Source organism: Falco peregrinus, chromosome 7, assembly GCF_023634155.1.
Source record: "Falco peregrinus isolate bFalPer1 chromosome 7, bFalPer1.pri, whole genome shotgun sequence".
Classification (NCBI taxonomy): Eukaryota; Metazoa; Chordata; class Aves; order Falconiformes; family Falconidae; genus Falco; species Falco peregrinus.
This window is the reverse complement of record NC_073727.1, coordinates 14996185-15008374: the sequence shown is the minus strand read 5'-3', so window position 1 is coordinate 15008374 and position 12190 is coordinate 14996185. Positions and strand designations below refer to the sequence as shown.

The window sequence follows — 12190 nt, the reverse complement described above, 5'->3', positions numbered from 1 at the left end:
TTATCTGCACATCTATTTTGGGTGTGCCTACGTGTAATTTTGCCTATTCCCTTGCTGAACTCTGTGCGACTGCTATAACGTCGTTCACTTTGTGAAAAGACATCTGATCTCTTCCCAGAAGCCGTCTGATATCTCAGAAACAAAACGTAAAGGACTGAAGTTCAAATCTAGTGCTAAGCTGAAGCAGTGAATGCTGTGACAGCAGGTGTCTGGGGCCATATTCAGCACGCCTAGAGAATAAACTCCTGGTAGCTCATTGTAATAACAGCAGTTGATACATTCTCAGCACAAGAAGGTAACTCCTTAACACCCTTTTTGATTTAAATAAGTCGTACGTCGTGATCTTATTGTCCATTAGCCTTTAAACATGACAGCTGAAGCAAGAACATGGAGCTACGGCCCTATCAAGAGAAGATATTATGTAATCTCTAGTTTTTAATATTAGTCTAATACTACTACATTTTCCAATGATCCAGCCCAGCATGACAAAAATTCGGGACAGAGATGGTGAAGGTGAAGAGATTCTTTTCCTCTGCTTTAAGTATTACATGAAACAATTTCCAGATGCTTCTACATCCCTGTATGTGCAAGACTTCAGCTATTCTGATGCCAAACCCCTCAATGGTATTTTAAAAACCAAGAAAAATTCCGTTTCTCTTAGTTACAGACTTTTTTTGACAAAGTCCTAAATAGTATCAATTTTTCCTAAAGCAGGATCTTTGAGTCCTCTTTCTAAGGGTCCGAATAGATATTAACAGATTATTATAAAATCTGTATAAAAAAAAGATTATTATAAAAGACGATGCTTCAAAAGCTTATCGCACATGCAAATTGTATTGGATATGATGAAAGAACGAACTAAAAGAGGCCTCGTTCCACTTCAAATGGTAATTAATTCAAAAGCTTGTCCCCTTCTGATTAACATCTTTTTGAATTCCCTGTTGAACCTTTTTTAATAGGCACAATTCTCCTTTTAACAGACATCTACTACTTGTGCTTACCCATAAAGGGCAACATAGCATGGATTGAAACCTCTAGTCTTAGCATGCATGAATAAATACAGGTTTAGGGGTAAGGTTAAGGCATCTATAAATACATATAGATCAGTTACTGAACAAACATTATCAGTCAGCAATGAAACTAATTTCAAATTAAAACTTAAATTCATTGTGCTCTTCAGATACATTATGCTGGAACAAAAAATGTACAGAACTTTCTCATTCTAGGATGAGGGGTTTTTTTGGTTTTATACTGCTTAATATGCAAAACCCTATTTATTCTAATCACAATAGATGCAAAAAATTTTCACTCATGCAGGCACTCTGACAAATTGAATAGAATTTACCCCAGAACTTTTACGCCTATCTCCTAGATATTTAAAGCCCAGCCAGCTGTCAAAGGATCCTTTCCTTAGTCAACTGAGAAAATAAATTCCTCAAGAAATTCATCTCATCTCACTTGGAAACTAATTTTAGGATGATGTGAATCATCCTCTGGAGATGCTCATTTCCTTCTACACATTGGTATATACTTTTAGAAGAAATTAACTTAATGTAAAGCAATGTACATATAGTTCAACATACACAAAAAAATCCATCATAAAATATGATGCAGATTTTAAAAGGTCTTCTTTCAAGAATTTGACTTGTTAGTGCAGTCATCTGCTATAGCAGTCAGACCTCATGAAGTAGATAGTGGTTTGAAGCACTGGCTGTATAAGTCTGTTCAAACCAGACCCTGATTTAATAGAGTTCAGGTCAATTTTGAAAATAGGAAGCTGGAACTATAAACCTGTGAGTTATCAAAAGTCCACCAAAGGTAATCATGCTGGCAACTTTTTAATTCAGAAACTCAAACCTGGGCTTAATCAACAAGTACAAGCTCTTCTTACAAATGTCTGTTATGAAAGATGTATGCAATGTGCCAGCTTTATTGCAGGCATAAAGTAATTTCTACAGTTTAGCCTTATATATCTATTTATGGATGGCAATATGGACGTGAATTTTGAGAAGAAATCATTAAATCACATAACGAGAACCGTGTAGTCCATCAACATGAGTAATGTGACAAAATCCAGGTAGTACACAATAAATTTACATCTGCCCTCAGCTTCAATTATAAAAATAGCTTTTTTCTAGGACTGGATATATACCCTGATGAACACCTACATCTAAAGTGAAAATTTAATATAACTATGAGCAACAGCTCAATAAGGATGTGCAGTTATTAAGGATGACAGATGTGCAAAAATCCCTATCAGAAATCAGGAGCACATAAAAAGCTCCTGATTTAAGAGTTCCGGCATGTGAATGTCAGAGGTCAAAGCAATGAGCTATTAAAGATACTTTCACTTCCTCAGAAATAAAGTGCCGTCCTGGGCTCGGAGGGGAAAGGTTAGAAAAGCTGTTTATCTGCCTCTCCGTTCCCATTCTTCCTTCTGTCAGGAAATCATACATGCTTTTACACCCCACGCAGGGTTAACCCTGGGTCATGGTCATTCCCCAAGTAAGTGCCCAGCTTTGATTTAAGTGCAAAGACCACATGGCTGCAGGTCGCATTTTCTCAAAACGCACATATTGATGTAAAGCTCCACTCAGCTGAGCCTTGGCAGGACGTAGCAGCACAGACTCTTCACCACATTACTGTTAAAGGAAAAGCGAAGCCGCAGACATCAGTTTGCATAAATTAAGGGGGTCACTAATAAAAAGAAAATGTTATTTTGTAGTAGTTCGAATAAGAATTACAAATATATGCTTGGAGCAGTGTGTTTAACCAGTGGGAAACCCGTGGAGAGAGATGTTGTCCCCTCCCCAGGAGCCACAGGGCACATTTGGGACAGACCAAGAGGAGCACAACAAGCAAAAAAGCCACAGCACAAAGATGCCAGGAGACTGCAGAGACACACCACCAGGCTTCAGAGGTACGAGCAGAAAGAAACTGCCCAGAGCTGGAAGTGACCCCAAAGCATTTGCTGTGATGCAGGAAGCCACCAAACAGCTGCTGGATTGAGTGCACAGCTGAAGGAAAGCACCTGTTTGCAGGCAAACAGTGGGTAGGGGGACACTGATTTATATTATATTTTTATAAAGCATATAATGTATATAAAATACAAATATTACATGTATAAATATATATACACACTATATATATATATATACACACACATATACATTTATAATATGCGGTCTACCTATTTTTGAATTTTCTCCATTTACAAAAGTTTTTAATTCTAGTTAATGTAGTAACAGAACCTAGCTCAAAACTTAAACCCCCTTCTGATTGCTGAAAGGGCTCATTATGGAGAAAAGATCTAGGAACTTGCAGCTCAACACTCTAGCTGATCCAGGGACTCATCATGCACAAATATTACTTATAATGTATATTAGCATTTTTCTTCTATATAATGTCCATACCCATATGTGTTGGCAATTTCATTTGAAGAATTACTATAACATGAAAAGAACATGTGTTATCCTTCCCAAGCTATGGGTGACACATAACAGTATGCCCTTCTGTACAACATGTCAGACGGCAGATTCATGCCATGGTGTAAAACAGCATTATTCACTTCTGAAGAGGTGTTGTTGAATTTTAATTAAAAACTACGGAGAAGTTCAAATTTAGAGCCGCTTCTGACCAATGAGATTCCAAACAGCTTCATTTACATAACACTTTCATTGGCTTTCACTAAGGAAAAACACTCAATATTTCTGCATTATTTTTGACAGAAATTAAAACATCAAATAGTATGAATATTAGAACACAAATATTAAGCAAATAATGCATTAAGCACAAATACTAGAACATCAAAAAATTGGCAATGAAGTTTTCAGATGACTAGCCAGGTTTTTTTTCTTTTAAACAACTTGAAGTCATTAACAAAAAAATACATCAGCTTTATTCCCAAGGCTAGGTGGGGTTGCAGGTATCACAGAAATACAGTGTATAACCATTAGCAAAGTGCACACTCTCTATCTGCAAACCTAACCTACAATTACAAAAATGCAAATCTACAGATTACTGGCACCAGAAATTACCCTTATTTTCTGTTTCACTTGTTTCTAAAACCAGAACAATCTGTACTTAGTCAATTGATCATACAAATGTCATCTTTCAAAGTGAAGACTATTTTATCAGTTATGTTCTTACCAAATTTATCAGCTGGGTGTGGACGACATCTTCCACCAGTATTGCAGTCTCATGGAGTGGCCTGCGAGCATCCCCTAAGGAAAACCTGAAAGAAAGAGGTTTATTGCAAGGTTGTGAAAGTAAGTTAAAAAGAAACAATGAAGGTGGTCTCTAGAAAAGTAAAAAGAAAATAATAATAATAACAACAAGCTTATATACACCTGTATGTACAGAAATGGATTACTCATTACGGTGCAAGGAATACAAACCACAGTAATCTGATTAAAGGAACAAAAGAGCTGCCAGAATGTATACTAAAGCACATGGTTAGAAAAACTGAAGAAACAGACGACAATCCAGTTTGCAGGAACTTTTGAACAAACAGTAAGCAAATGTGTAACGTGCACTACTAGGAGTAATTCTGTATTTGTAGCCCCCTTCGCTTACAAAATTACCAGATAACTATTTCAAAAGGTAGAATGCTGACAGGTATTTTATCCCAAATCTAAACACTAGTGTTAAGATATGGAAGGAACTACTATGAATTAAAGGTAAACATTTTTATACATGATAATATGAGGCTTTTAAAGTCTACACTGCACAATTAAATTACATTAGATCATAAAGAGATGGTATTGTTCATATAGCATAGTAAACAAAAGGCAAAATCACACCCAACGGACATCATGAAATGAGAAATCATGATGATGGGCTTTTTGCAAGGTTTTATCTTCTCTAAGAAATACCAGAAGTTGCTCTCTACACCTACTATAACTGCTAGTCACTCAACTACAGCTGGGATTGCTCCTTTGATCTGGGATGGGCATCACCAGCCTATTAAAGGATACTGTAGGTGCTGTAGAAAATCTGAATGCTAGACCTTCACTTTGTAGCACCTCTGACCCATTGAAGAGCCTGAGCATTTCCCACATAATGGCCCAAAAGCTCTATAAAACTGTTCATCTGAAATTAGGATGGTGGGCTTCAGCTTCAGAACCAGGCAGAGTACATGGGCAATTAATTTGATACATCTAAGCCAGCGGTCCTCAAACTACAGCCCGCGGGCCGGATACAGCCCCCCAGGGTCCTCAATCTGGCCCCCAGTATTTACAGACACACACACACACACACACACCCCACTGGGGGTTGGGGGGGGAATCAAGCGGCCGCAGATGACTGCCTGCCACTTCATCTGCGTGCCGGCCCCCTGTTTAAAAAGCTTGAGGACCCCTGGTCTAAGACATCAAAGTAGGGTTGACAAGTAGTACTTGTTGGTAGCCGCACTCTTTCACAGAGGCTGTTGAAGACCTAGCAAAGACCTTTTAGTGTCCAGAATCATAGAATGGTTTGGGTTGGAAGGGACCTTAAAGACCATCTAGTTCCCACACACCCTGCCACGGGCAGGGACACCTCCCCCCAGCCCAGGCTGCCCCCAGCCCCGTCCAGCCTGGCCTTGAGCCCTGCCAGGGATGGGGCATCCACAGCTGCTCTGGGCAGCCTGGGCCAGCGCCTCGCCGCCCTCACAGGGAAGAATTTCTCTAGTCTGAATCAACACTCATCTAGTTGAATACCCATACCCCTACCACAACAGGCCTTACTAAAAGGTTTGTCTTTATCTTTCTTATAAGCCCCCTGTACGTATCGAAATGCTGCAATAAGGTCTCCCCGGAGCCTTCTCTTCTCCAGGCTGAACAACTCCAGCTCACTCAGCCTGTCTTCATAGGAGAGGTGCTCCAGCTCTCTAGTCATCTTTGTGACCCTCCTCTGGACTTGCTCCAACAGGTCCATGCCCTTCTGATGTTGGGGACCCCAGAACTAATGCAGTGCTGCAGCAGTGGATCTCATGAGAGTGGAATAGAGGGGAAGAGCCCCCTCCCTCAACCTGCTGGCCCACACTGCTGGTGATGCAGCCCAGGATTCAGTCAGCTTTCCGAGCTGCAAGCACACATTGCTGGCTCACGTCCAGTTTTTCATCCACCAGTACCTCCAAAACCTTCTCAACGGGGCTGCTCTCAATCCTTCCAGTGCCCCAGCCTGTGCTGATGCCAGGGGTTGCCCCAAGCCAGGTGCAGGACCCTGCACATGGCCTCGTTGAACCTCATGAGGTTCACACAGGCCCACTTCTCGAGGTTGTCTAGGTCCCTACAGGTGGCATCCTGTCCCTCAGGTGTGTCAACAAACAATTGTAGGTTGCAACCAAACTCCACCCCTAATCAGCGCAGCTCAGTGAGTCTAGAGAGCTTAAGCCCTCCCTATGCCCTACCTTCATCTTGGTAGTTGAACTGCAGTCTACAGAAACTAAAAGGTCTCTCCATGTGGCTTCCCTTCATCACACAAAGTGCAAAAAGATGCTGTCTGCTTTAGCTGACTACTCTCTGTTTTTTGCTTCTGAAACCTACATTTTCAGTTCAACCTCACACAGCAGAAACGTGGTATTCAAGGCTTCTGGCTATGATTCCTGTATATATATGTGTGTATGTGTATATATATATATATATACACACACACATACACCTCTGTGCTACACACAACTTTGAAGCAATGTCTTCATGTATCAGCCATACAACCTATTCAAGAAAGATGCTATAAATAAGTAACACTGGTTTTGCCTATTTACTCAGTCAATTGTGTAAGTGACAGAGGATTCAAGAACATCAAAATCCTTCCCTTTCTCTTATCTAAGATCTTTCACTTTTATATAAAAGACAGGCACCTTTTTTTCCACGTTACAATGATCAGGAGCAAGAACTGGCTCAAGCATTCTCACAGTATATGTAAAATGTTGTCCTGCTTCTTATGTATGAAGGGCCAGAGAAACATTACTGTGATGGGATAAAGAAGTGCTAAGAGAGCTCTAGAATAATGGGTTAGTCCTCTTGCCACATCAGTTACTTCACATACCCATAGCTCTCCCTCTCTGACAGCAAACCCCCATGGTTTCCCAAGACAATGTCAAACGAAAGTCAGCCAGAGTAACTGGTAACTTCAAGAAATTTTCTCAACTGACTTCCCACATCACGTACACGCAGTGCAAGGCTCATGAAGAGCTATGCTCTACAGTTGCTTGGACATCTGCAGCATCACAGGTTTTATGAAAGTTGAATCTCTCAACCCTAGTATCTGCTATTTGCACTCCAGCATCCCGAAACAGCCACAATATTTTTGAAATAAAATTATCCATCAATGGAAGTCTCAATAAATCAAAGGCATTAAAGAAATCAAAGTCATTAACCATTCTAAAGGTTTACCGACTGCTCTACTTTCAGTCCCACTATATCTGACTTCAGGCTATATTATTTTTAAAACTTAAAAGCTGTTCATTTTAAAACGGTCTCAATGGGGCCCAATGTGCACTGAAAATACCTTACCTTTACATGGATATCAATATAAAAAACATGCCATTCCAGTCTTCCATCACTATAGTGAAAGACAACTTGCTATGCTTTCCAGAATTTCCTCGAGGCGTTTCTAAAAAAATGTTCTCTCCCCTCCTAAAGCTGAATTTTTAAAAAAGAAAACTTGTACAGTAAAATATATTCATTGTAAATTAAACAGTATAGGCCAAAAATAACACTACTGATTCTTATAAAAATAGTGAAGTTTTATTTATAAGCCAGATTCAAATCACCACAGGTGACAATATATCAGTTACTTCTTTACAGAAGCATTCTTATATCCTGCAATAAAACAAATCAGTATTTTATCTATAAACAACTGAAGAGTTATATAGTAGGGTTTATTTCTTTTATCTAATAATGAAATTATATCCAGTATTCTTCAAACAGCATTTGAAATTCTAACGATATTAAATTTCAGCTTGCTGCAAGTAAGAGCACAAGAAGAACTACTCAGGCAACATCTGAGCATAACCCACTGTACTACACTAGTCATAGCATGAGGAAATTACACTCATATTTGTTCCCTATCATTTGTTTCTCTTGTTGAGACTATCAGCATCTTAAAGAGATGGTCATGGTTTATAATGTGCTGTACAACACCACTAAAATGAGCACAACTCAATTTTTTTCTCTATTATGCAGGACTGCACATGTACATGAACTATAATGTCAGACACTTCCTCGCACTATAAGCGCAGCAAACAATGCAGATACTATTAAATATTTTACAAACTGCAAGTACCTGGATATTGTATAAGAAATACATATGAAAATGGTACTATTTATTATCATATTACACTGGAATGTAAAATAATATTAAGACCATCACAGATTCAAAAGTGCTCCTATAGGATAAAACTTAAATGTTTCTTTTTTATATATAAGTTAAGGTAACTATATAAATTAACAGGAAAATGTACTTTTTTCCCCTAATCACACAAGGTATAAAAAACCAAACAGAATTTAGTTATTACAACCATAATATAATGCATTGTCCCTTCTTACATACTGGCCTTTTAATATTTAATTTTTTTTCTTTTTTTTCTAAGACTGAAAATGGAAAATAAAACAGCTACGCAAGAGTGTAGGAAATGCCTGTTTGCCAGTATAACCATCTTGAACGTAAATTTCATTTCTTCAGTTTTACTAAGCATTCCGCGTATACAAATGAAAGGTTTTTGGTTTTCTTTTCCAAAGACAAAGTGCAAGAACTGAACTCTGGTTTTGACGCAGGATGCTGCCTCTGCACTGAGATGCTCTCCCTGTCTGTGTTTAGAAGCCTCTCTCACAACTATCTCATAACTCACAAGTAACTAACAGGTAACATTAGTTCCCTAAACGGCACAAGAAGCAGAAGAGATGCCACCGAGATAAAGCACGTTCATCTGAGAAGAAACAGTTACCAAATCTTTTTGGTTCATTCTAATGCAAAGGGATATGTCAGAGTTGATGCTGAAACATGGACAGATGCAAAGTCAGCTGCACTGCTTGATTACATAGAAAATCAAGCTCCAGATCCACCTACTTTCCTCCTCCCTCCCTCATACTCTTTCTACCTTCAAAAGCTCTATCTCAGTTTGCCTTCACCATTTTCCCACGTAACTTCTGCCAGCTGCTTTCCCACACACAGAAAACTAGATACTGGCATGGTGGTTTCAGCAAAAAGTAAAAACCACCACACCTACCCACAGCCGCTTCCTTTCGCTGTGTGATGGACACGGTATTTTTCAGACACCCAAAAAAAAGTAAAGCTTCAATACCTGTTAATTGTATTCATATAACATTTGATATGCTCCTTGATTATTATAATAGTAACATGCTTTTAGAATAACATACTTTAAGATACTAACCACAATGTTTTTTCAACCCCTTCTGCTACCAGTGGTAATAATTACAAATGCACAAGCAGTTAAAGTAATAAACTCTTCATTTTTTTTTTTCTTCACTTCTGCCATTGTACTTCTCTGTAGCAGAATAAACACTAAACTAAGAGTCAGGGGGCTCAAATTTTTGCCAAGTAGCAGAATACGAGGTAGGTTAAGAACCAAAAGAAAACTGTAAAAAGTCAAAGGAAACCAACATTTGGTGCCCTTGCTTCTGGGAACTGAAACTGAACTTGGTACTTTAATATAACTTACGAATTTCATTTCACGTCTGCTTTGCTTTTAACTGTTCATTAGAGTCTTTTTAAAGAACCTTCCATTCACTAGAAGTATAAATAAGTCTTCCTACACAACATATAAAAATTCTGTTCAAAATAGGAAAGCTGTTTCCCCACAGGCAAATACTGAAGAGGCAATGTATCAAAACATTGTATTAGTAGCGCATCAAACCAGTAAAACAGGATGGAAGACTGTCCCGATAATAGAAGCGTCTACCCGTTGGTCATGCCATACAATAACAAAGCCTTCTCGGAAGATCCAATTTCAAAGGTTTGTCTGTTTTAAGGAAACATTTTTACAACAGGGTGATCAACTTACCCAGATTTTCACAGGAGGATTAAAATAGTAGCATGGCGAAAGAAAAGACTGCTGCAGCTCTTTTATTGTTTACTTTTAGCTTCTATTTCTAATGTATTTAAGTTCCTGTAATGATGTTTCCAGGCTCATCAAAAGGGTAAATGTCCAAGCCACTAAATGCCTACATGAAGTATCATGGCATACTATGTGTAAACACAACGCGCATACTTGGCACGTGCTAAGGCACGACAGCTACTCATGGTGCAGGGACCTACACTGGTAAGAACCTCAAAATCTTCGGCAGTTACAGAAACAAAGCACTTTGTTTGCTACATTTCTTGGGGTTTTAAATGCCTGAGAAAGGTATTGGGCCAGGCACAGTGCAGGCTTGCTTCAAAAAGCCTGATGCAGAGCTCTCCAGGTGGCCAGACCACCAGGAGAGTAGGCTGCGGAGACAGAAAGCTGCTGCAGTCTCCCATCCTCCACTGCCTTGCAAAGCTGTCCTGGCCAGAAAGGAACTATAACCAGGGTGGCTGGGAGTGCACTAAGCTAGAATAAATAGTTTCCCTTACTGGGGCTTCTATTGAGTTCATACCATAACAAAGCTGCCCCAACTCATGTAGAATTTACCACTTAGGCTAGATTCATCACATTTATTCAAAGAAAAGTATAAAAGCGGTGAGATAGACTGGTAGGAAATACTTTTTTTTCCCTCCCTCTTTTCTAGAAATCCCTGTTTTCCTCTTCTGGTTCTGCATGCAAGGATTTGCAGCAACAGATATGGGACCTCCAGGCTTGAGAGGTTTTTACACATCTGAAGGTCTCATACCGAGCAAGCAGATACTTACTCTGTCCTCAGCACAGAGGCATTTATTTGCTCCTGCCTGCAACTGGACTGGGACTGTGGGTCACAGGGGTCCACATGCCGCAGTGCCAGCAGCAGGAGAGATCTGAATGGGTGCACATGGTGTGGGGGGGAGTGTAGCCCACGAGTACAGGAGTTTTGGGATCCATGTATCAAAGCAGCCGTGAATCCGGGCTGGATACTGGAGAGACCAGACAGTCTGTGACTTGGCTACTGGAGGGACCAGGAGGCCCACACCAGCTGCTGGGGAGACCATGGGACCTGGGGCTAGTTCAAGAGACCTGCTCGCAGGTATCTCTGCATGTGAGGATTGAGGCTTTCCACTAGTGAATGACCGAGCTTGAGGCTACCAGATTCCATGGCTCCTAACTTAGGACATTAAGTGTCAGACTCAGACTAGGTGTATCTGCGAAGAAGAGTATTTGCACATGGAGAAAAAACACACAAAAATATACTGAGAAGATTCAAAATAATCTTAATTCTTTATATTCCTTTATATTTCCTTATGAGAAGGGGCTGAGGGAACTGGGGTTCTTTAGTCTGGAGAGGGGATGGCTCACTGGGGACCTTATCGCTCTCTACAGCTGCCTGAGAGGAGGCTGTGGGTAGGTGGGGGGTTGGTCTCTTCTCCAGCATAGCAAGTGACAGCACAAGAGGAAAGGTCCTCAAATTGCACCAGGGGAGGTTTAGAGCACTGGAAGAGGCTGCCCAGGGAGGTGGTGGGACCACCATCCCTGGAGGTATTTAAAGAACAGATAGATGCGGTGCTTAGGGACACGGTTTAGTGGTGGACTTGGTAGTGCTGGGTTAAGGGTTGGACTTGAGCTTAAAGGTCTTTTCCAACTTAAATGATTCTGTGACTCTAAGAAATCAAAGGAGCTTGGAAGGTGTTCAGCCAACACATGATGGGAACCTAGAGACCAGACTTAACTCACATGCAGACAGCTACCTGCTGACATTCGAACCTGCATGTCTGTATCAGCAAGCTGATTCCCACCCTGCATTTTTATCTTAACCATATTCTGCTTGGTTGGTCAGATATAAGTGCTCACTGCATACACAACCAGCTAATTCACTGTTACAAATCTAAAACCAGGCAAGGATCCCATAAAAATCACAGAGGACAAATCAACTACTAGATATATTTGGACTGGATAATATCTGGGCTCACATCTCCTCAGTACTGTAAGAATACACAGTAAATTTCTTTTCTGTCAGCTGTTTGGCAGGAATGCATTTGGAATACACATTATATTAATTCCCAGAGATGTTTCCATACTATATGGAAGTGTCTTCCTAATTAAATGAATTATAAGAGACGTGACAGCCAGGTGTTGACA

General features: G+C 40.0%; 1 protein-coding gene across 6 annotated transcripts in view; it reads right to left on the bottom strand.

The window, feature by feature from the left end:
- The window catches only part of SUPT3H (SPT3 homolog, SAGA and STAGA complex component), a 277928-nt gene that overhangs the window by 131468 nt on the left and 134270 nt on the right, over positions 1-12190 (bottom strand). For all 6 annotated transcript variants that reach the window (XM_055810080.1, XM_055810078.1, XM_055810079.1 and 3 more), the window contains one exon: positions 4150-4234. In XM_055810080.1, the coding sequence (XP_055666055.1) occupies positions 4150-4234 (85 nt within the window). The remainder of the gene's footprint in view (positions 1-4149; positions 4235-12190) is intronic.